At 33.8% G+C, this 25,808-nt stretch overlaps 2 protein-coding genes and 1 long non-coding RNA gene across 3 annotated transcripts; 1 reads left to right on the top strand and 2 right to left on the bottom strand.

Annotated features, from left to right (window-relative positions):
• Nucleotides 1–1,081: 1,081 nt before the first annotated feature.
• Nucleotides 1,082–16,820, bottom strand: LOC105340545 (high affinity cationic amino acid transporter 1). Its single transcript, XM_066078254.1, has 8 exons — nucleotides 16,457–16,820; nucleotides 9,625–9,749; nucleotides 8,428–8,547; nucleotides 6,870–7,065; nucleotides 5,246–5,360; nucleotides 4,850–4,987; nucleotides 2,002–3,115; nucleotides 1,082–1,899 (listed from the first exon to the last, which is right to left on the bottom strand). Exons 2-8 carry the CDS (start codon nucleotides 9,740–9,742, stop codon nucleotides 1,802–1,804), a joined length of 1,899 nt encoding a protein of 632 aa, XP_065934326.1. The 5' UTR covers nucleotides 9,743–9,749; nucleotides 16,457–16,820; the 3' UTR covers nucleotides 1,082–1,801.
• On the top strand, nucleotides 7,415–8,566 carry LOC136273570 (uncharacterized). The gene is made up of 2 exons (XR_010711740.1): nucleotides 7,415–7,699; nucleotides 8,380–8,566. It is a non-coding gene; the product is annotated as an uncharacterized lncRNA (long non-coding RNA).
• Nucleotides 16,821–17,893: 1,073 nt separating the features above from the next.
• LOC105340546 (solute carrier family 25 member 35) lies at nucleotides 17,894–23,302 on the bottom strand. Its single transcript, XM_066078255.1, has 4 exons — nucleotides 22,956–23,302; nucleotides 22,536–22,779; nucleotides 21,817–22,035; nucleotides 17,894–21,632 (listed from the first exon to the last, which is right to left on the bottom strand). The coding sequence occupies exons 1-4, from the start codon at nucleotides 23,102–23,104 to the stop codon at nucleotides 21,324–21,326; spliced, it is 921 nt and encodes a 306-aa protein (XP_065934327.1). The 5' UTR covers nucleotides 23,105–23,302; the 3' UTR covers nucleotides 17,894–21,323.
• Nucleotides 23,303–25,808: the final 2,506 nt, after the last annotated feature.

Here is a 25,808-nt window from a genome sequence, read left to right on the forward strand (position 1 = left end):
TCTACTGTTTTTTCTCACCTGGGGAGTAGGCGGATGAGGAATATTAGTGTACATGTTCCAAGAACAATGATTTCAATCCTCAAAAAATAGAAATAAACAAAGTTTTCATTTACCTGCCCCATTCTGCAAAAGTATTCGAAGAACGAAAAAACTAAAGGTGGGAATATTAAAATTCTACAGTAATATTGTTCTCTATTGATGTATCCAATGTTTCTATTTTGAAGCAATAAACAGATGGTCTGAAATATCCTAGCGATAAATTCTATTTACATTCAGACGTTTAGTTTTCTAAAAAAAATCGACTGAAACGCCACATAATAGAGCCCAGGATGTTGACAAATGTGTAGTGTCTTGTTGCTTCGTCATCTTTTTTTTTTGAATTTGCAATAGCATCAATCGAAACACACTCTAGGGTATGATTTTAATGCAGATATATAAATGAATGTAGGCTGCTTAATAGTTTGTAATATTTTTCCAAAAAAACTCCAAAATCACATTTCTTCAATTCTTTTATTTCTTTATCTTAATAATATAACACACTGATAATAACTGATCAGAAACTTGTATTTAAAAAAGGCTCGCTCTATTATTGACTAAAATTCTGATATAGTCTGTTTACAATATTTCGTTTAAAAAAGAGTCTTCTGCTAAATCTGTACATATACATGTAACCTGATGGAATAAAAACCATGAATTTTACGCCAATACATCTTAAAACTGACTGTTCAATGTTTGAGGATCGTGACATCTCTGGAAACGTCTTATAAAACCCCTTCGGCTTTTGTTGCAGTGTTGTATTTTCCATGCTACAGTTCCGATCTAGTTAGTCTTGCAATAGAGGTAACTTGCCTGGTCCGTGGATCAGACGTCCTATTACCACAGTATACCATGACTGTCTACGACGGAGTAATTTTAGTACATGCATGCTAGTACTTGTCTTTCTTTGTATCTTCTTTGAATCTTTACGAAAAGCACTCGTGAAAATTATTGTTGAAATCTCTTTACCCTGAAAACATGATAAATTTACTCCCCAATATCATAATCACGATCAATTTATAAAGCGTTGAATTAAAACAAATAATTCTATGGTGTGTATTTTATTACCGGATATATGTACATTCATACGATTGTCTTTTAATAAACATGAACTATTGATTCACCGCACAAAGAACCCCCTCTTCGTACAAATCATACAAAAATCATTGCGCTATGTTTGCATTACAGCTCAAAAACATATTGCAAATATCAAATAATAGGAAAGTTTTAACAAAACTTTTTTTTATAATATTTTCTCCGGCACTGATATATTTAATACATGTGGTTGGTTTATTCGTTTTGCATAAAATACTAGTAATTCTTTTTGGAATAAATATGTATTGATTAAACATGAGTGTTTTATGCAAGAATACTAATAAATAAAGCAAGCGCTGAATTTGTTTTGAAACCAATCACATTAATTTTTTTATCCATACGATCGAACATTTCAAATTGGTGAATAATTTTTATACAATAACCGACATGTCGATTCCATCTGTACACTGGATAGCTTACTTAGTACAAATACAATATTATGATATCAACATATGATTATAACAACCACGAATCACAAACAAACACAATTTAACACAAGTATTGATAGTTAGTTGTCACAAATGTCACGGCTTCATATACAAAATTGATTTTGAAACATAGCGATAAACTCTGTCTCCTGTAATTCGTAATCTTTAATCACATCATCCACTTCACAAATTGCAACCAGGAGCACTTCCGGTTCACGTCACTCGCACTGTATTTTATTGTTTCATCCACTCTCTCGAACTTCATATAGAACGACCTCTTGATCATCAGGTACCCTCTCCTTGCTTTTAAAGACAGCGCATGAAAAATAAAGCATGGCTCCTGCAAAAAAATTAGACAGTTAAAAGCAAAGAATCATTAAACATTTTTCTCGAACAAAACTTACAAACTAAGTAGATTTATGGACGGACACATAAAACATACCTATAAGGAGCCAGATTATAAATCGCACAAAGGCATTGGAAGGCAGTGACGTCAGCAGGAAAATGTTGAGAGTTAATGAAAGCAACGGCAATATTGGCACGCCTGGAGTTTTATACAACAATTTACTTTTATTTTGTGGTTGTTTGCATAAAATAAAAGCGGACACCATCATTGTGCCGAGAATCACAAGAAGCAGAAATATGGACCACCACGACCCCATGTAGATAAATTTCCATCCAAAGATTACCAAGAGAGACACTACGGTGGAGGAAATAACATAGATAACAATACACAGCACAGATATCAGCCATGACGTAGGTGACGGTTCCAACCCGTCTGACAGGCTCATGGGAAACAAAGTACTCTCACTCCCCATGGAAGTCATGCTCACTAAGCTGTTCATTTTCTTGTATGTACTGTCTCTCGGTTTTTTTATCCTTTGAGAATTTTTATAAGAAAGAACATCGTCTTGATCAGCGTGAAATTGTTTGTTGACGTAAGACGGGTAAGAAAACTCCGTGATGCACTCTTCCTCGTTGGGATCTTCGTATTCCTGTACCATTCCGACATTGCACTGTTGGTAGCGTAAACTTAAAACACACAGGGACACTAGGAAAAACGTCAGCAAAGTGCCCGTGCCTAGCATAGATAGCAGTATGCTCATTTTGCAAGAGAGAATAAGAATGGACGACAAACAAAATGAAAGTAGAAAAGCTTTCACAGGGATACGGTCTTTTGATGTCAAATCTCCGACGCACTCTGGAAGCAATCCATCCCTAGACAGGGCGTATAGAATCCGAGGAATGGTGAAGAGGAAAGAAGTTGTTGTCGCAAACAGAAAAATAAGAGCTCCGACGCCGAAAACGTAGCGCGCACCTTGTATGTTGCGGTTTTCAAATATAACGGATACTCCAGCTATGTCCGAGAAAGAATGGGAGGGTGACATAAGGGTGAGGGCCACGCTAACCGCCACCGTGGATATGACTGTCAGCGACACGACAATCGTGAACAAGGCCGGGGAATTCCGCAGAGGGTTTTTCTGTTCCTCAGAAGTGTTAGCTATGGCGTCCACGGCAAGGAACGGGTAGATTAACAGGGAGGCCCCGGATAAAATCTGAAACAGCATGTGAAACTGTAAGGCAAAATTCTTTACCATGGAAAAATGTATTCATGTTACTTTATTTTATCTTTTATCTAATTTGCTGTAAAAGTATTATTAAATTTTCTCACCTGGTCAAGTGTTACAGTATTTTAGTTTGTGTGTTTTGTAAATACTGTGATTTCTTATATGTGGAATATTCTTCATGTCAAAGGATATCAAATTGTAGTTCCTTACTAATGAATGCAGTATTTTGATAAGACAAGAGTAGTGAATAGATCACGTGTTATCGAATATGTCATAAAATTTTAGATAATTCTGATTAATTTACAATTCATAATACATTGAGTAGATTTGTTCAATAAGTTAAAATTTCAACATGAAAACCAATTAATACTCAAATAGATATTCATTTTAAAAAATATAAATCAATAATTGTTTATTTTTATGTATGCAACTCGATGAAAATCAATGATTGTGCGAAATTTAAAAGGTTATGATGTAATGCAGACACAATTTATCCAATGCTTCAAAAGATGTCCGATTATTTTTTTTTTTAAAGAAATATCACATTTCCCGGCATCGTAAATCCTTAGAAAATTATTGTTAAATATTTGAATAGACCATTCTATTTGAAGAGAGCTCGAGAAAAAAGGATCAATGTCTCTTTTTTCTGATCAATTAAATTATTTTTATAGCTTTATTATACTTGTCCTAAATCAATTTTCGCGGGACCGGATATGGATTTCCAAACAGAACAGATGACATCCGTGTGAATTCATTTGCTTTGGATGCAATTAATCCAGCGTGCGATTGTCTTATTCATCTCGCAAAACCTTGAAGGTTTTATCCGTTTTTGTCCGGGGCTAACCGTCAACTGTTTATTCCAAAAAGTGGTTCCAATTTTTTTGATCTGACGTATTAAGTACAGCCTTGTTTACACAGATTGATTTTTCTATGATGAATAGTCATGTTATGTTTGTAGAGTTTTAATATCTTTTCGCAAGCATGCAATATTTATTAGGAAATGACGAGCTTTTAGCTCTCAAAGACAGCATTCTATTCCGCAAATGATTACCGGAAGTAATACGAAAAGCATCAATCCTTCGGAGGTGACATTATCTGCAAAGCAGATTGGGTTATATTTCTGTATTTGCTTGACGTTCGCAGTGCTTCACACAGATATATATCTATCCAAAAGCAAACATTTCAATTAGTGGCATTTCTCAATACCACGTTTACTTAAATGTCGAAAAAGCGAAGCGCAGTAAATTCCTGTTGGTTTTATTTTTATGTTTTAGTGCTCTTAATTCTATTCTGACATAGCATAATGTATAAAATACAAACAATTTCAAAAAATAACTGTAATTTGTTAGCTGTCATTTGTTAGCCTTGATTTTTGAATTAATTTGAAAACACTAAGCGTTTTGATGAATCATCAAAATACTCCATGCATTGTAGCCTCAAAACACATATTAACAAACTATGTTGAATATAAACCGAGGAATTATTCGTTTGAAGGTTATTTAAAATATTTGTACGCTGGGATATTCACTTAAACCGGTTAAATCAATATTTATTTTGTCTGCAGCATATGAACACAGTTGCATTTATTCAGAAATAAAACAGAACTACTTAATGGAAGTAATAAAATATTTGTAAAAGTTGTATACTATACCAAAGAGAGTTGGGGGGGGGGGATATCTTAGACATCATAATGGTACGTGACATTTTGATTTTAACACTTACCCCTTGAACTCCAAACTTAAAGAAGCTTTCATCACCGGTCCAGTTCTCATGATTGACATGAAAGAAACCCACACAGATGATGCAGAATACAATTACTCCTCCCATAATGCAAAGCACACAATTCAGAACAGTGGACACCTGGATACAAAGAAAGTTGTAAGGAATGTAAGACTTGTCAATTCTTTTTGTACAGTGCTGCCTTGTTTCAAATTTTCACTCTGGTGTATTTTATTTATAATCGTTATAACAAATGATTTGGATTAAACATTTTATTTTCGAATGGCGACTTGATGTCTATTAAGCGAAATAATATAATGATTAATTGGTTCGTTTACGTTGTGTGTGCAGTAGTTCATTATTGAAGTAAAGTTAATCAATATGAATAATTATTGATACCTTTGTACCAATAAGCAACGTGGTAGTTGATATAATTAGTACGACTACAGCAATGAGATCAGGCGATTCGTCAAAGTACTCCCCATCTGACCAATGAAATGACGCATTCATCAAGCTGCAAGAATTTCAAACAGAAGCGTTGTTTTCATTCAACAACTTCTATATCAGTAATATTTTACTCCTTATCAATTATTTTACAGGAGTGCACTTTAAAAATTGAAGATTTTTTTTCTTTTTAAATATTTTTTCAGGGTCATATAAATGTAGATGCAACCAATATATTTTGTTATTTCTGTTTGCAATGATCATTTGATTTATTTGTGTTAAAGAATAGTTCTTTCAAAATTTATATGACTGCAAGCCACACCATATCCCCAAACAAGAGACCTGAAGGCCACATCGCTCACATACGCAACAACAGCTAGGACTCTGATCAAATGAGGTTATGACATCAAATACACATTATATTGACAATTTATTAGAATAAATCTTTTATAAGAATTGTTCTGCACATAAAACTTTGTTAAATATCAAACTCTTTTAGCTGTTTCAGTTTCTAAGAAGAACATTTTCATAGATTGTTCTCTAAATTTATTCCAATGTAAAATTTCAACACCACCACGTGTATCCGCTCTGTGGCTCCTCCCTACCCCCGAGGATAATGAACTCAAGTCTACACTTCCAGAAGATGCTTCAACACACGTTTTAGCTTTTCTGGCCAAATGTTTTTTTAAAGATATTTGTATTGATTTTTAACTATCTATTCCTAAGAAAAACTTCCACCCCCTATTTGTGGCTCCAGACTACCCTTATTGATCATAATTTGAACAAATTTAAATCCACATACACTAACTGAGGATTTCCACTCATTTTTCAGCTATTCTGACCAAATGGGTTTTTAGAAGTTTTTTTTAAATGCCAACAAATTTTCAATGAATCAAAATAATCTCTTGAGAGAGGGCGTGGTACTTCATTTGAACATACTTGAATTCCCTTCACCTATGCTTTTGGCAAAGTTTGGTTAAAATTGGCCAGTACTAGTAGTTCTGAGGAAAAGTCAAAATTGTGAAAAGTTTACAGACGGACGGACAAACAGACGGGTGTGGGACAAAAAATTATCTGAAAAAGAAACCACCCCCTCTCACCCCCCCCCCCCCCCCCCCCCCCGAAAAAACCCCCAACAAAACACTGAACAGCACCAGTGACCAGTTATATGTACAGCAGCGAACAATAAAATGACACATAGAAAATCATTAACATTTGATGAGAGTTTTAATGTTTAATCATTCCCTATCATATTTTATACCCTGGGTTTAATGTTTAACCACTCGCTATCATATTTGATAATCTGAGTCTGTTTTTGCTGAAAACAAACGTGATCCATCGCACAATATTTGTTTGCATGATGCATTTTTCATAACACGTTTATACATCATACTGGATAGAATATTTGAATAAGAGAATGTGTACTGGGACAAGTATTAGATAACATTTCCAGCGGGACTACCTTAAAAAGAAACCGTACTTTGAAAAAGCGTTGCAAATATTTAACATCCAGCAAGCTCTATCAAAGACTTGATTAAACTTCTTTAACCAAATAAACGGATTAATCAAAGCGCTGTACTTTGGCAGAGAATTATTGGAGATGTGACCCAGGTACTGGCTCCACGCCTTGGCTGCTATGGCCACCCCGATGGTATGCTCCAGAATCATAGTCCATCCCACGATGAACCCACACAGCTCCCCGATAGTTGCATAGGAATAAAAGTAGACTGACCCGGCCTTGGGGAGTCGCATCGAGAACTCGGTGAAACACAGAGCTACAAAAAAAGTAATCATCCTAAGTGTGTTACAATTAAACAAACCGTTAATCTATTAATCTGTATCTGTCTGCCAACACACAACATCTACCATTTGTGAAAATGAAAGTGTAAGGAAGTACGCGGTTAATTATGTTGAGGAGTGAAATAGATTAACAAAGATACCGATCGTAATTGATCTCTCAACGTTTCTGACTGGTCGATTTCTAACAAAAGTCTTAAGATAAGGTCATTTCTAATTCTTTACGAATAATAACCGAGTCAATTAAACAATTTCGTTAAATGTCCACAAGAATAGGCGCTAATCACAAATGCTAGCACTACATTTATATTAACAAATCTAGGTAAATTAACCACACTTGAGTTCACAAAATGATACCATCGTCATTCTTGGTTTATACCGACAGGATGTTCTTAATAAGGATAATAAGTGGCGATCTTCTATCACAACAATCCTTTAACGCTGAAAGCACTTAACAACAGAAGCAATACATCATCCTTTGAAAAGAATAAAAAAGGTTTCATTCGTTTATAGCCCTAGGATGAGGTGTTTTTTGTCGATCATTACAGTATTCACTGCATTTTATGACCACATTTGTAACTGTATTGCAAAGGAACCGATTCCCATTTTTTGGTACGTATTTGTACATTAACTTTTATTTTCAAGGATCAACATGCTTTGAGCTATTCATAAATTAGTTTTAAATGAAACCTATGATAAATAATATTTAAAGTACATTGTTTCTGATAATTTGATTTTTGCAGTTTGTTTTTGTTGTGGTAATTATCAAAATATGCATAACATGGGTTTATGACGTTTGTTTTTGAAAATGTAAAGAGCACTCGTTGCCACATATTTGGAATATAATGGTTTTGCTACTTGAATTAAGTTAAACCTTTCTTGGGTGAAAAATATTTTAAAAAAGGGTAATGTGCATAAAATTTTGTGAGCAAATTAGAGATGATGAAGGTTGGATTACATGAAAATAAAAGCACTTTAACAATATACCATCGTGTTCTCTGTGTTCTCTGTGTTAACTGATTATGTATTCCTCAGTGATCTCAGTACTCTTTAACGAATTATTGTAATATGCTTTACACAAGATATGTTCATGCTTTGTAACCTTTTATAGGACTGAATGTTCACCACTTTGTACTACACATTTTATACTGATATATTTACGACACAGATGAATATTCAAATTCAAATCTTCAGTATTTAATCTTTTTTTATTGATTACAGTTTATGGGTTAGAATTCAAATTTATTATTCTAAGTTAGATCTGATGGGTAATTCAATTTATTGACATTCAGCCTCCTTCACTGAAAGTGGACAGTGACCTCAATAGGTGTAGAACTTACCTGACAGGGCCGCTGTGGCGGTGGCGATCAGGGCAGAGAGCACCACCGCAGGTCCCGCCACATAGCGCGCAACATACGTAATCAGCACGAACACCCCCAAACCAATCGAACTCCCGAAACCTGAAAAAAAAACGAAAAGGCTTTCATCTCTTTCACACGAAGATTGGTCTGGATACTGCAGGGATTCAAGTCAGAAGCTCATTTTAAATAAAGAAAATAATAAAAATGCTTTGAATTGTAAAACATATACAAGGAACATAAAATGAACCGCAACAATTAAAACCTTATAGTTGATTTTCATTTTGCAATACATTTATCTTTCATATGCAGTGTTTATAACCTCGAATTCGCGTTCAGATCAGCTACCTTTCTACAGCAATGTACAAAATGTATATTGTATGATAATAACCATACAAGGCAACATATAGGAACTACACAATGCATTGAAATAAGGGGTAGGCATATGGATCTGTATTTTGTTTGCTGATTGTATTATATTTTTTTATGATACAATACGACAAAATGTTATTACTTTATGGGGTGATTGTGGTGCACGGTGCAATGCAATCATTTATTCTGCAGATGGTTTCATGTGATAGTTCCATTACGGTTTTTCGATATCAACATGAGGAAATTTATCGGCAAAATATAAGTTCTCTGGACATCACAGACGGAACAAAACATCGCGATAATACACATTAACTAAAAGGCAGGGCATTCCTAGCAGCAGACGACATTAACCGTCTGCGTGATTGCTGCTACTTTTGTTTGATGAAACTGAACACAAAAATGCCATCAGCTTGATGTTGTAGCGATGCGTTATGACACTATTTTCACCGAATGATATAAAAGCATTTCACCGTTATAATCTCGTGAGAAAGAAGCTTCTCTTTTAACGTAAGGACATAAGATTGATTTACCGTAACCTTACTTCTACAAAATGGTTGATTTGTATGATAGAAAACATATTTACTTTCAATTTTAATAGATTTCTTTGATACCCCTGAATCAAAATAAGGTTATAATAGCCTCGTCGTGTCAAGTATATCCGGAACACTTCATTGTCTTTTCGGATTGGTTTCTTCCGTTGATTGAGGAAAGTAGACTGAGGTGTCGTAACCAAAGTTTTAAAGAGTGGTTTATTTCTAATTCCCTTCGATTTTACGGAGAGCCTTACAAAGATCTAGCTGAACTTACCTATGCCGAGTACATCCGGGATACTAAGCTGTCTTTTCAGATTGGTCTCCAGTAGACGTTTGTTGTCTACAGATTTCTTCCTTGAGATTGCCGAGATGATCTTTCTACAACGGGTCATTATCTATCTGAAAAAACAGTAATGATTGCATTCTATAATAACTTTTTAAATCCCTTTTAGGACCACTTCCTGACTTTTAGTGTCAAGGTTGAACAAAAATGAATGTACTATATCTACGGTAGCTTGTATTAAAGTTTTGGATATTGCAGGCAATTGGGTTTTTGAAAAGACGTTTTCGCACTCTATTCATAGTAATCGGTTTCAAATTTGGTTGAAAATGACTCAGTTGTGATGGAGTAAGCATAAAGGTGAGAGTGAGAAAGGTGATGCCGACATCGACAGACACCGGAGAAATTTCGATCAGTAAAGCTGACATAACATATTTTGGCTCAGGTGGTTTTAAAATTTAATTATCAACCGAATTTTTACCAATATCTTAGCAAACTGAATATGTAATCAGGAATAGGTAATTTTGTTTTCAAAAAACGTGGTAGACTAATGCACTTATACAGTTGAATTGTTTACTGAAAGTTTCAATTAACCTTCCATAGAAACCATTTGTAGTAACTGGCATCTTTGCGATCAATATTATAGTTTTTATAAGTTTTTATAACTAGTTTTCGTGTCTGTTTGCTTTATTTGATCTGGAGACATTGTTATTCATGTGGAATTTTGAAGACTTGAAGCGAAATTTTAAAAATGTTACTATTTTGAAGATAAGTAAGTGTGATATTATGTTAATTAGGAAAATACTTTACAATTTTTAATTTCTAAAAGTTTAAATGCAGACAATTATTTTTCCGTAAGTTCTATGAATTATTAATACTCTATTCTCTCCCAATTTTCAAGATTATTTTTTATTCTACACTTTGCTTATGGTTAAAACTCAATGTGTAAACATTTAGAAAAACCATCTGCATTTTTTTCTTATTGAAAATTTTCAAATTGGTCTTATAGTTAATACAGAATATCTGTTATGTTTTCTCTTAAACACTCATTAAAAAAATCTCTAAAATGTTCTTAATCAGTGATTATTATAAAAGAAAAGAAATAGCAACCTGGCACTATTCTTAGTTTGTAATTTTTTTAGCAATACTTGATAATGACAGTCAATTCAGGGAAGGTTCCTCTTACATCGAGACACTATAGCTTCAGTACGAAATAAAAGGGAAAAAAATCGCCAATGCGTCTTAAAACGAACGACAGGAGCAATGATCCCTGCGTTAGTACCTATCATTGCGCATTTCCAGCAACCTGCACGTAAGAAAGAAACACGTGTCATCTAAGTCACGTGTCATCTAAGTACCCTCAATTAGCGGCTGTTCCGACTCAAAGCCCAAACCCCAAGTCTGGCTATGCATTTCACCACCGCTATGAAATGTTTCGAATTATTTTTAATTTCACAGAACATATAATAACAAAGCTTATAATTTATGAAACAATACACTATAGAACTATATTATAGGTGTACGCTAATTGCATGTCTTTCAAGTATTCCCTAATTTGCAATGATAACAGATTAAATTACTTTAGCGTAAAGATTTAATATTTAAAGTTTGTTTGGTTTTCTTTCCCAGGATTATATTGATTGACACTATAATACGTTTAAACGTTAAAACTTATAATTACTCATACCATATGCTGTTAATTACAGAATGAACTGACCAGGCATGTTCAAACTGGAAATATCGAATGTAAAAATAGCAACACTTTGATAATCCTAAGATAAAATTTCATAGTTACTGCAAACTTGGCATGTTGGAATTGTATACAAAACTATGTGCATAAATAAGACTTTGATAAAGAGCTTTTAATGAACTGAAACATCAATGATCGTGTTTAATTATTATGACCCACTCTTTTACATCATCGCTTGAAAATACGTATAACAGCTTTCGTGAAGCGTTGAGATTCGCTTACAATGTCACAATTTTATGATAACTTAGCATTTCATGCTATGGTTTATCAGAGCTATTTGTAAAAACATGAACGCCATGTAGACCCCCCCCCCCTTTTCAAATGTACTTGAAAAAATTTAATAAGACTATGACTTTTTTGCTTACTTATAGTGATATATTGGCGTACTTAATCGGTATCGGCTTAGTCTTGGATGATCGTTTGGATGATCAAGAATAATACAATTGACTAATTACAATAATACAAGACTAGTATTTCTTAATAAAAATTAACTGATCATTTTTATGACAGCATTTAAACAGCAAAGCGTGTAAGTTATTGCATAAACTTCAAATCAATTGTAGATATAGCAAATGATTGATCTCTCGGATTGCATGATATAAACTACTCGTATTGGTTTTTTTTTTCACATGTACTAGTCAAGTTATCCTAAGCCTACCATGCTCAAACTCTATAAAGTGTTTTTCAATCATGTACTAATTCTTTTCTATCGCCCATAAAATAAATGCTTTTTATTCAGTTTAACATTTTTACTAACGTTTATATTGTTGTCGGTGCCTCAATAATATATTAAAATTGCCAAAGCGCGCATTGTTTCGCATTTGTAAATGGCGACGATCTTTGAGAAAAGATTTAAGAATGTTGTGTAAATGAAAATAAAACGTTACTCTGCAAGGGTTAAATTTTAATATTTCTATTGTTTTAAACTAGATACTATGCGATGTCAGTAGTACTTTTTCAAAATAATTAAGCTAAAACTAAACTAAAGATGTAAATTCGGTTATGAAATATAGTAGATAAACAGATATCTAATTAAAATCTCCTCGGTTTTTTTTTCATTATAAAAATAATGCAGATCTATTCATTTTCCTGTAAAAAAAGGTTGTGATACCTCAAATTAGATTTTCTTTATTTCAGACACAAAGTACCATGAAACAAGCGTACCTTGGTTACCGAAGGGAGTCGAATTTGGTTACCGTTGCTATTGCGTAGTTTGTGAAATACTGTGCACATAAAAACAAAACAACAACAAAATAAAAATAAAAAAACAAAAAATAAAACCAAAAAAGCAAAAAAAACCCCCAAAAACTACCTTGCTATGTTTCACGAAAAAATGCGATTCAAATGTGTCTGTCCTAGATTTTTGTTTATTTTTCGAAGACAACGATTGGCCGATGAATAAGGATGAGGATATCTTTAATGTCAAAACTTACAACTATGATAGGATGTCATACATGTCGAGTGCTAAATTTTAATGTCTGAAAATAAAATGTAAGCCCCAAATGTATGTTTTTCATTTTAGATATAAAAAAAATAATTTCAATTCAGTTTGAATATAAGGAATATGTTATTTTAAGCTCTCGATAAAGTAAAGAAAAAAATTGCGATTTGTTTTGTTTTGAGACCCCCCCCCTTTTTTTTTTTTAAATTTCAGGTATACTTCGTATACCTGGCAATATGACTAATGCCAGATGTTCATGTAGCAAACAGTCTGCTGCAGAACTTTTTAATTTTTTTTAAAATTTTTTATAGCGATTTTAATGTTTTGTTAAATTGTTTGTATCAATCAATATTGTTGATTATCGTCATAGCTCAGTGGTTAAATGATCGGGATCGTGTACTGCAAATCACGAGTTCGAATCAGCTTGGGACTTAATTTTGTTCCCATTTAATGAAATAATTTTTTGAAAATCAAAGTTTTTACCAAAGGTGCATATTTGTTCACCTATTTGACATACATACATGTACTTCTTATGGTTCATTCTATATTTTTTTTATTAATCATGTAATTTTCTGATTATTTGAGAAACTATTAAAAGTATAGTAAGCCACCTTCAGACGGTCCTTAAAAATATACAGATATTAGATATTCATAATATTTACAATGTGGATCTGATGAATATGTTATGATCTAAATATCTGAATTTCACATTTAAAAAAAGACTTTTTTTTTGTTTCAGTTAATGTTGTCACAGTTCGTCGCAGTTTGCGCGGTAGTTACGGAAAAAGTAAATCCAATTAGTGGTACTAAGGTACGGTAAGTGTTCGATAATATCGCGATGATTGACCGATTTGTTGATTGATTGGGAGATTTTCCCACACAGCACTCCAATGTCTGACGGCCGTCACATAGATCAATAACCATTTCAAACATGCAGAGCTTAGCAGTTTAATAATCTTACATCAGCAATAAAACAAAGTTTTAGAAAAGGTTTTATTAATAAAACATGCGTTAGTTGACAATAAAAAGAGCCTTTCTGTGCACATTGCGACGTAAGATATACCGATTTCTACTGCATTTACATTAGGAGGCAAACCATGCAAAAACCTTTTTTTCTTTGCTGCAAAAAAACCCTTAGATGACTCATTCGCCGTTACACCACAAAAATGCAGGACCATCAGGCATCAAAGAAAAACACAAAAGGGTCTATCAATATTGATATAGTTTTGAATTATTAAGTACATTACAATAGCTGAAATTGAACAAAGAAAATTCATTGATTTTTAATTTTAGAACAAACGAATGCAAATATCTTCCTAATCATGCATGATTGAAATTTAAAAAATAAAATACAAAAGTGAAATAAAATTGATAACATAATCAATGTTCCTGAACAGCATAGGTACTAAATTGTGAATAAAATCCGACGGTTCACTGTTTTTCTTTAGATCAATTATAATGCAAGTACGTTGTTCATATTAGGGAGAGGTTTTAAAAGAGAGACTTCTTTGATATTATGTGAACTGCGATTACCTATTTATTGTTTCGGATATGTCGCGAAACTTCTGAAAAGTTTAATTATCAACATTAGACAACATTAGCAAAAAATTCTTTCTACTACAGCCATGCAAAAATTGGACTAATGACATTTTGATTATGAAGAGAAAAAAAACCCCGCAATTTTAAAGGAAAAAAACATCTTTCCCAAGTCTACATGTATGTAGAGTGGAGCGGATTAGAAACCCTTGACTTGGGAAGATTGAGAATAAAGGAGGGGCAGTTGAACGGATCGCCTTTTCATTAATATAAAAAAAAACAACAACTGTAATTTAGCACCGTGTCCATATCAAATCTGACAGTGAGAACATGTAGATATGTTAGATTAATCGATCTAAATCAGAGGCTCTATTTATTATCCTCCCGGTAAATTAATTAAAAACATGATGCTACGTGAAAGCAGCTGTCAATATGATTATGGTAAACAAAGGTCTAGGGAAAAAAGCAAACCGACCCAACCATGCTGCGTACAAAAATTAAAACATTCGTAAAAAATGTCTTTCTATAAAGCTGTGTTGTACAAGTACAATTGTCTAACTTTTATTAAATCAATATATTTACATTTTCAACTGTCTTTGACTGTGATAACATTACAAATCAATTTTGAAGCCTTAAACCAGTTGATTTCTTAAAAGATGAGCGACACTAAATGAGCGTGTCTTAGGCAGAACTGATACACGGTAGCGCCGCGTAGTCGTACATATCATGTGCTACATGAAAAAATAGGGGTTTAAAAATGTTGTTTTAAACTGAAGAAACTAGAAATAACATAAATATAAGTAATAAGAAACCATTCTTCGGTCGGAGCGTGGTCAAATCTATCATAGAACCCTTCAGCCTTTATTGGATTTGAACACGCCCAGACCAAAATTATCACCTCATAATACTCAAAGAATGATTCCTTGTTTCTTTAATATCACACATAACAAAAGGAGTTTTATAGTTGAGTTTGTAAGAAAATATAGTGCATTATTAATTGAGGTTTACATTTAAAACTAGCTCCTACGTAAAATATTACAGAACACATAAAATTATTCAGTTTTGTACAATTTTGTTTGTAATAACATTTGTTCTTTTCATTTATCTATGGATTTACCATACAGTTTGGTTATACAAGTACTAGTACTTTGAGATCAAATCTTTATTCCTGTGTTTCAAAGGAAACTATAGTTAAATTATTATTCAAATATTAATTAAATTAGAATATTCAAAATACTTATTGCCATTATCAAGTAAAAGAATACATGTACTTATTTCAAATTCTTTTCAGACACCTATACACACAAGAAAATATGACATATAAACATGTACATGATATCGCAAATTTCCCAGTAAATGTGTCTTGATGAACAATGTACTGTAATCTATTGTTCAGAGATGATGAGATATCAAAATCTTTTGGATCGATTTAAGCTCTGGCATTTTTTTCTATTATTGTAACAGTTGCGTTGATTTTTCACAAGATTTTCTAGACTGTACGGAAAAAATTGACATAAATGGTTGAGTTTTATTGCGCGCCCGTAAACAGAGACTTCTTCTGCCACCTGCTGATCTTTTGAGATGAAGATTGGGTATTCGTAGTAAATGTCAACACGTTTTAAGATGGCCAGATTCCTTCTGCTGCTGATAAGGGCTCCGTCGGAGGCTAACTGCATGCAAGTGACAGAAATTAATTTTGATGGCCCATTATTTAATGAACATTAATCAATTTAATGCGTTCTCTGGCGCAGATCGTGTTGTGGCCAAACCTATTCACTTTAGACAGAATTTTCTACTCAGCATTGGTGCTCTGTCAAAAACTCTTAATAAGAATAGTTCCTGTAAGGATTGGTCATTCAAGAGTTTCATTAAGGGAATCCTCCCCGAAATATTAAAAGTACTTCCTTTAACACGTTCATAATGGTCAAAAAAAAGAAGAAGAAAGAAATGAAAATGTCCCGAAACAAAAAAAATTGAAGTTTCTTTTTAAAATTTGTAAATTTGAAATTTCTAGTAAAATAACCTTTTATCAATTAAACCTTAGTAATTATTAGATTCATGTCATCAAAAATGTTTAAACGAATAAGGAAACAGCCTACCTGTTACAGCTCATGTCCCATTCTCCTGAAATACGCGATGCAAAGAGAACCATCCAAGCGCTTCCCGTCCAATCAATAGTTACACTCAAAATATAATGAACAAGAAATTGTGTGCAAGTCTCAAAAGAACTCGCAGTCATTCGAAAGGCCCTTCGCCCGACGCTCGTTTTGACGTTTTCTGATAGTCTTAAAGGGTCCCGGTTCCAGACGAGCTATCGGAACACGGGCTCCGATGGGAAATGTGTTTTAACACTCGCTGAATACAAATAAACGTCCGTCTTTGTGGACTTTATTAGCCGGAGCGACCCGGGAAAGCAAGACCTTGCTTCCGAGAAGCGTAATCAACTTTCATGAAACATGCATGCGCTCACTGTTTTGTATCATTTTATCGGCATCCGGTTGTTAACATCGTGATAATTCCCCGGATGTTTATTTCGTGGACGGATGATGAGATAGGTCGGTAAAATAATGCATACCTGATAAATGTGAATAATGAATGCAATCAGTTCATTAGAGTAACGGGTGGGAGAGAGAGACTCTTATCCCACTTTTGATCCATATTTTATGGCGGAAATTTGCCTATATTTGTTTGATATCGAAGAGTCTAATACATGGAATTATTCGTGAATACAGTGATAGAAACTTACATTTATTTCAAATTCCATTCATCTTGGTAACTGGCTATACTGAAAAACGATAATACACATATAAAGCACTTAAATTTAGAAAAGTCTCACAGTAACTCACAGATTTGTTATTCTTTTCCCGATTATCCAATGAAAATTTTATTGAAATTCTATTTATAACCTTTTTGCGTTTTTTTTTCTCTTCGTAAGAAAAAAAAAAGAATAACTATCTAGCTATTTGGGGTTCATGTGATAATATTTACACTTATTTCTTATTAATTTATTGATGATCGTACAACAAGTGACAAAACTAAACCCCATCTAATCAATTTAAACCGATTTCTAAGCAATTGCATGAACGTTTTATGAATCTACGGATTCTTTGAACTTTTTTAAATCTACCTTAAAATGCAATCAAATATGCGTTCAAAAGTGAAACCGATTATTTTAAATGATGATTGTCTTTTAAAGTTGTGTTTTGTTTAAAGATCGGTAGAACCTTGAAATTAAGACAAATTATAAATCATCATCTGAGGTTGACATACAAGGTACGTCAGCGGAATCTTCCATATTTGAATTGTTTTTCGTTTCTGTAAAACAAAGTAATCGATAATGGCGTTATTAGTATACTTTTACTCATTTTGTATGGTTAAGAGAAGATGGACACTGAAGGAGATGCTTTCTTTGGTCTATATCATGGTAAAACAACAAGTATATACGATGCATGGAACATCAATACGTTTCGGTGAATCCTGTAAGTACAAAATAAACAAAACACCCTTCTTTTTATCATCTTTTATATGTTCACCAAAATTGTTTTACCGAAAAAGGAAAGACCAGAAAAGAAACAACATTTTAGAATAATACACACAAAGCGCCTCTATGTCGTAGAAAGTACATAAACTCTAACTTACAAGTGTTCTGTACATCGAGATTTAAAAGAAAAACAAAATGGACGTTACGCTGGATCAACGGTGTGTCTCCATCTTCCTTTTAGTTAAAAAAATCAAAACCATACATCATCTCCGATATTTTTTTTCAATTAAGTTATACAATGGATTTAAGTCATATAAATGAAAAACAACACGATACAATACATTAATCTCTGGAAAACAAATAAAATATAAGTTGTTCTTTTCTGTAAATCCCTTATGAGACATCGCTTCGTCTCTGACGTTGCGAGTCAGACGGTTGAAGTATAAATCTATCGTAGAACCGCCTCGCGACATTCAATTCTTTGGTTGAGTAATCAATCGATTCAAACTTTAATTAAGTAAAATAAGTATATCAACCAAAGAGAATTAAAGAAATAAATTATTTAAAAACACTATCGAATAAGAATTCTCTTGGCTACCGTAATTCTTCTTACTTTTTTCCCGTTCCACCCTCTGTACGTTTTTTTTTTATTTCTTCTTAATATGTTACTTAGGTTTTTAAGATAACCATAAATAATGGAGCACAGTAGAGATTTGCGCTGAACTAATGTCAGGGCGGTTATGTAGTGTGATTAGATAACAAACCCCAAGGGTAGTGTATATTGTTTCGTTTCGTTAACTTTCGAAGGAACTGTGTCGATTTGAAATAACACTGGAAAACATTTTTCAGAATTTAATCCCATTCTTCTATCTGTATTCTCGAGATTCTTTTAACATTTGTTAATGTGTGTGAAGAAATGTAATCCTCAAAATCAGCTCCCTAAATACTCAATAGGAATATCAATTTTGGTGAGTTTTTCAAAAGGCTTGAGACGATGGTTTCTTAGTGGAATGATTCCTATAGACATCAAGCAAAAGATTTACGTTACTCAATATAGATTTTTTTTTATTCCTAAGCAGACTGATTAATCATTTAAGGGAAAAACTTAAAATAGATCTGAACCATAAGCACTTTTGGCAGGTTTATAGAACCTGATCTAGACTATATAGGTTTATCCTTTGAGTTTGTTTACTTGTTTGTAAATCTCTTCGAACCATGAACATTCATAGCCAATTATACAATTGAGTCAAATACCCTTCTTTGACTAGACAGTTAAATGCAACGAGATAAAATTTCATTATCCAACTAAAAAACAAGATGGGATGATTGCATCTATACAAAATTTAAAATACAAAGGACTACACTATTTTATGTATCAGTCAAAAGGAATGTTGCTAAATTGTGAATCTTATCTACTAAAGAGTTTCCATTTTTAACTAAATTAGCGTCCTAATGTGTATTTAACTTTCAGGTTGGTGTACTATGTATAAATACATGTCTGTAGGATTTTGTGACAACCGATGCAATGTGAACTATTTGTATCGATTATACAGAAACAATTGGTTAAAGCATATCCGTTTAGATTCAGAATGGCAGTCAAACGATTATGATTACATTACAGATGTCAATAACGTTCAGAACCGTACATGACACATCGAATATACCAGTAATTCTAGAATCAATTGTAATGCAAAGTTCGTCTAAAAAGCCATTTTGTTTAATTAAAGATTCTTCTTTGCGGTAATACCTTCTGGGATTACGTAATGTGAAGATGGCCGTTGACTTAAAATCTTAGGACAAAATTGATCATCCCTTGTTCCCGAACCTCGGAAACGTCATTCAGAATTAGAAGTTTGAATAATGATGTTATGGAGCAATTACTACAGAACAAAACAAGACACTTAATATGCTAATGGAAAGAAAATCAGATTCTGCATTGCAAAGCCAATATTCTTTATTCCAGGAAGAAACACTGAAACGAAGGATAGAGCAGGTGCCCGCCTGGCGGCGCCTCGGATGTCTAGTTTAATTCTACGGGAATTCTACATCTAGATACTAACTGTATTTTAACATAGACGTAAAGACTCACAACAGAAAGCACAATCGTCGTAATTGAATAAAGCGAATTAGTCTTGATCAAATTTCACATTCTCTAACTAGTTAGAAGCAAAATTGGAAATCACAGAAAACAATTTGGGCTGCTTGGTTTTGCTAATATCCAAGCTCAATATTGGCAGGGCTACATGTTACAGAGTTTATAGCGAGATTGATTAACAAGATAAGGTCCACCAAAGTTATACTTCGACAACATTCTCTGAAAAGGGAATCTATGGCAGACTAGGTCTCTTTTTGGCTTTACGGTCTTAGCCAATCAAAACCATTGATTGGAGAACTCTATGATCCGTCTTAAATCGTCGTTCAGTAATGATATTATTGAAATACCAAAGGACCCCCGATCTGACTGTGCTACATTGACCCTCGACGGATCCCTATCAATAACGCTACGCAGTGCTGTCCAGGACCCTCAGTCTTTGTATTCAAGATATCATGGCTGTTCTTCATTAAGGCTCAACAGATCAAGTTAGACCCAATCAATTAGAAAAAAACCGTGGACACCTCATTTTTCTGGTTGTATTGTGAGGGAAGTAACGCTGCAATTTCTTCTTTTTTCAATAACACTGACTTCGTGATTTATTAAGGTTTCGTACAATTAAATAAGCTTTCAATGATCTATTCAACCAAACCAAATTGCCGAGAACCTTATACTTTCTGGTTACACCGAGTAAAGAGTTAAAAATACAAAATTAGATTTCCCAAACTATGTATGTTTTGAGGTCGTACGACTTGAAAATCAATAACATTGTTTACATATACATGTATGAAGTACAATTTTTTAAATTAATTATAGTGAGAAATCGATATTGTATTAAAATGACAAAAAATAATAAAAATTCAGAAGAGTAAATTGCAAATACTCTCTTTCCATTCTCTTTCTCTCTCTTTCTCTCCAAATATGAATATCATGATAAGAACTACTATCAAGTAAAAGAAAAATTATCCAAATGAATTTTATCACAATAGAAAACAAAGTCATGTTTATCTATGATAAAACATGCCCCGATACTTTGAAAAGAGATACGACAGAACATTATGATGACAACATTTAATTCATTATCAAACTTTGCAAGGTTAAAAGACCCTGCGATGTTTGGGTTAAGGTTTATTGGGGGATTCTGTCTGTTTAACGGGCGTTTCATTGTTTTCCAGATAGTTTATTTATCAACTGTAGTTCAGATCCTCAATGCCATAACTCTTCGGGTTCGCGAGAGGAAGAAAACCATCCTTCTCATTGAAATAGAATATTAAACTACATCACGTATAGACATAAATGACAATAACAAGGGGTCCAGCCGGGATTTATGATGATTACCTTGTTGGTTCTAATAAATACATGCTCACAGAACGAGCTCGTTCTCTACAAATCGTTAGGGGAATGACCGTTTATACAAATAACGCAGCCTGTCCCAGAAAAATAAACTGAGGACAGTTTGTGGACCAAGCCTTAGGAACTGTGGACCCCACCCTTTGTAGAAGCCCCAGAGTCCCTCCGTTTGGAATATCTGAACGAAACAGTTTGACACGCCAGTGTACGTCAGACCTTTTCCTTTCGAACACACGCCTTGGTTATACATACGGGTAGCTACAACGTCGAAGGGTGTCATAAACAATGTGTTAGTTATGGCACTGGCCAGCGTTGCTAATAATGCATTGCGTCCATCATCTGGATCGAAGTACTGTAATAAAAAGGTTGTCAACCTTTGAGAATGGTTGTCTCACCAAAAGTTCAATTAAGCATCAGTTGTTTTGAACGTGCGTTAATGTTAAAGGACATTGCTCCTACGTTTCTTTGCATTTTATGGACACCTATATTACATATAAATTGGTCTCAATTTATTTATGCTGTGTAAAACTACTCACTTTCTTACCAATGATGTACTGCCTAGTGAACGAAAACGTGGTCAGCTGAACGGCGGAGCCAATCATTACCTTTATCACTGACGCATGCGCACCGCGCCACATACCGGTTATACCGGAAGTCCGATAGATGCTCAGAAGGCCGTGGCTCATACTCTCGTGAGCATGCTGATACCCTACTGCTATATCTTGAACCGCCTTGGACTGAAGGTGCGTTTTTACCTGGAAATGTATATTAATGATTGCTCTTTTTGTTCACATTTGCTACATACATATCCTTTGATATTAACTTGTATGTTTTTCATGTATCACCTGTAAGATGCTCAACACATACATCTTCATACGTCGTACGTATTTGACAAACATTTTTAAGTTTAAAAGTTTTAAATTTTAGTGTGTTGCAAAGTGCATTAAAAAGTATTTATTTTTTCAAAACAGTACTTAACATTAAAAAAGTAAATGAGATTATTGTTTTTAAAACAGAAATTACAAAAATAAACCAAAAACAAAGGGAAAAACAATATATTAAAGATGTTTAAAATTATGCTACATTAATTTCTTACATTCAATTCTTCAACATGTTATGTATATATATCTTACTACATGTACATCTCTATTCTGAAAATAAAATGGTTAAAATCCTACAAAACCCCCCAGAGAGATACAGCTACACTGGTCTGACAAAGCAAAAGTAAGAAAAAGCGATGAACAAAGAAACCCACCAGGTAGAACGGACTCCCCACCCACGTGGCTAGACCCCCGGCCACTGCGCTGGCTGCGATGTTCCTGGGGATTGAGTACTCGCCGGTGGGTGTGGTAGTGTAACCAAGGTTGGTCAGAATCTGGAACGTCCCCAGTCTGAGACCGTTCATCGTCATCTGGTACCATAGTCCCGGGACCAGTCCTTTCTGGATGCCGGTAAGTCCCTCGCTCTTGGCGATCGTGTACAGACCATGCAGTGCGTTCCTAGTGCAATACCCTTGTATTTTATTCAGCAGTTTATTCGTGTATACGTTTAATGAGTCTATTTCAGGTCTACAGCGAATGTCAAGAATCTATCATTAACTGTGCCATGTCTGTATAACAGACTGGGATAAGATAACATACGCATGCAGCAGGTGTGGAGATAAATATTTCATTACCTATACACAATGGTGGCCTGTCCTCTTGCTTTCAGCTCACCTTGGAGCTGCATCCGGATTTTCACAACTTCTAGGGGATTGGTAAAAAGGCAAGCTCCACAGCCCGCCAATCCGGCCAGGAAAAACTCCACACAGTAACTGCTGGTCATGTCGCCATGTCTGTGATAAAGGAAACGGACCGATTGGTGATCGCCAATCTGGATTTTGACTTGTGGTAGAGTTTGGTATCAGGGTCGCATATGTAATGAGATGAAAGGCGACAAAGCGAATATAAAGTTATATCGCTGGAAAGTATTTCATTGTGATTATCATTGCAGGTTCTCATTGAATGACCAACAAGTTAGAGTAATTGGTCAAATTTATTGATCATATTTTGTCCTCTTTTTTGGAAGGGGGTCTTCATTAAACAAATATTCCAATACATGTAAAAGGACTAAGAAATAAATTTTGATTGAAAGCGTCTAAGTATCGTTGTAGCTGTTACTTTAATTTCTATCATAAAGTTCATTGTTAGTCAGAATGTTACAAGTTTCGAAAACTTAAGTGTAACTATAAGTAACTGTATTCATTTCAAAATTTTCATTGTTTAGCTACATAATTTGTTAAATACTAACAAATATATTCACTTTGAATTGGATAATGTCCGTTAGCATTAACATGTTATACTATGTAATTAACTGTACAATTTCAGTTGTTAACTTTTTAAAAATAATATTACTTTTTTCTATACCATTAATTTCAACATTTTGCAAGCATACTACTGTGCTACAAACATGTTTATGTTAAAATTTACATGTCACTATTAATATATATTTACATCTACCAAGTATAATTCCCTCTTTTTTTTCTTACGGAAACTTAAAGTTAATTCATACATGTAGCCCTATATAGAAACAGCCAGATTGAAATCTATACGACCTGTTTATCAATTGGTCCGAACCTACAGCGACCTAAGAAAATTATGGGTTGCACGAAATAACCATGATGATGTCAGACTAAAAGTCTCACAGGAGACAATTTGGCTAGCTGTTTCTTTTAGCTAACATACTGATGTACATTAACAGTAATTTAATGAATTTAAATTACTTTTTACAATCAATTTATTTTGTTTAAAAAATGTAAATATAAACGATAAAATGCTTGTTTTGATGATTCATGCGGGTTATGAAGGTAATGATCATTACTCTGTCGACTTTACTTATTAACAATAACCTGCCCATAGTTTCATCCATTCTAACAAACGCAGACATTACACACTCAGGGACAGAATTTAAAACAATCTTTGAGTATTATCCATGGTGGAATATGATATCACCCTATTGTGACGTACTTCCTATCGAAATAAAGAATAAAATCAGGTAAAATTTCGTAATGTTTCTTAACCTAGTGCAGTGGGTAAGAACGTAAACTAAAAATTGTTATTAAGTCATGAGTTGTTATCCCGTTTGGGTTTTTATAATTTTTCCAAATTTTTTAAAAACATTCTTTGGTCAAATTCATGTATTGTAAAATATCAAAATTCTAAATCGAGGAAGGTATTTTGATATTATTAATAATGTACTTATCTATATCAATATTGACAGGTGTCCCATACCACATTAAACATACTCTCATGTCTCGATAAAATACATTTCATAGAGTATACCACATGTATGGGTTTTAAACACATTGACAAGACTCTTTAAAGATTATTATAAAATCTATGGAGGGTAATCGTGTTCAAAAATCCAGACATGTAAACTTGTAAATTCGAAAATGCAATCGTGTTGATGTGTTAGCCTGAGTATGAATATGTGTAATTCTGATCGTGTAACCTATAAAACTCGGGCATAAACACGTGTAAGATTTGACTCCGTTCCTTCGCATAATGCACATTTTGCAACTTTATTGTTTACATTAGTTAATTAAACTTTCAACTTTGCACACTTTCAGTCCGTAGTTTCTGCATTTGTAACTTCAGGCTCGGCAATAGCACATCTGACATGATACAGATTGACAAATGTAAAGTCTACAAGTTTGTCGAATTTTGACATGACCTTATATGGAAACAGTGACGTCACTGATAGAAAAAGGCTAGTTGCAGGTAAAGGCATGCCGTAATCGCCGGAATAGGGACAGAATAAATTTAAAAAAATATATATTAGGTAGGCCTATAATCATATTATCTCTGGATAACAACATTTCATAGAGTATTATTTTTCGGAAAATTAAATTATGAGATTGGTGTACATTTTATCAAGATAAATATATAAATATATAAATATTAGATGTATAAAAGATGCGAGTAAAGAATTCGATCGGCTTCAGATATCCTCTTAGAACTGAAAAAAATTACATTTAATGACTTTGTTTGAATACACGTGTATAAAGATATATAGCCCCCCCCCCCCTTTTTTTGCCAAGTTAGACCTAACCATTAGGAATATAGCAACAGGGAGGTTTCATTCCCCCCCCCCCTACTTTTTCCTCGATACAAACAAAATTGTTCCTTAAAAGACCTTAAAGAGAATGAAATATTAATAGTGATATTAAAAATTAGAGTCAATTAGAGTCATAGTAGGTATACTAGCACACAACCCCCCCCCCCCACCACCACCACCACGGATTAGGAATTTCATGATTTGGGGGGAAAATTGGGCAGGTAAGATTGGAGTTATTGGTATACCTTCCCCCTACGGATTAGAATTTTCATGATTATGGGAATTCTTGTCAATATTTTTTTCAATTTGCTTCTGACGTCATTGTTATTAGAGTTCATGCAACACATTGTTAAAGTATAGGCCTCGGCTGAATTAAGAAAAATATCTCAAAGTTGTGACAAGACCTCCCTCCCCCCCTCCCCCCCCCCCCCCC

This window comes from Magallana gigas, chromosome 3 (genome assembly GCF_963853765.1).
Source record: "Magallana gigas chromosome 3, xbMagGiga1.1, whole genome shotgun sequence".
Classification (NCBI taxonomy): domain Eukaryota; kingdom Metazoa; phylum Mollusca; class Bivalvia; order Ostreida; family Ostreidae; genus Magallana; species Magallana gigas.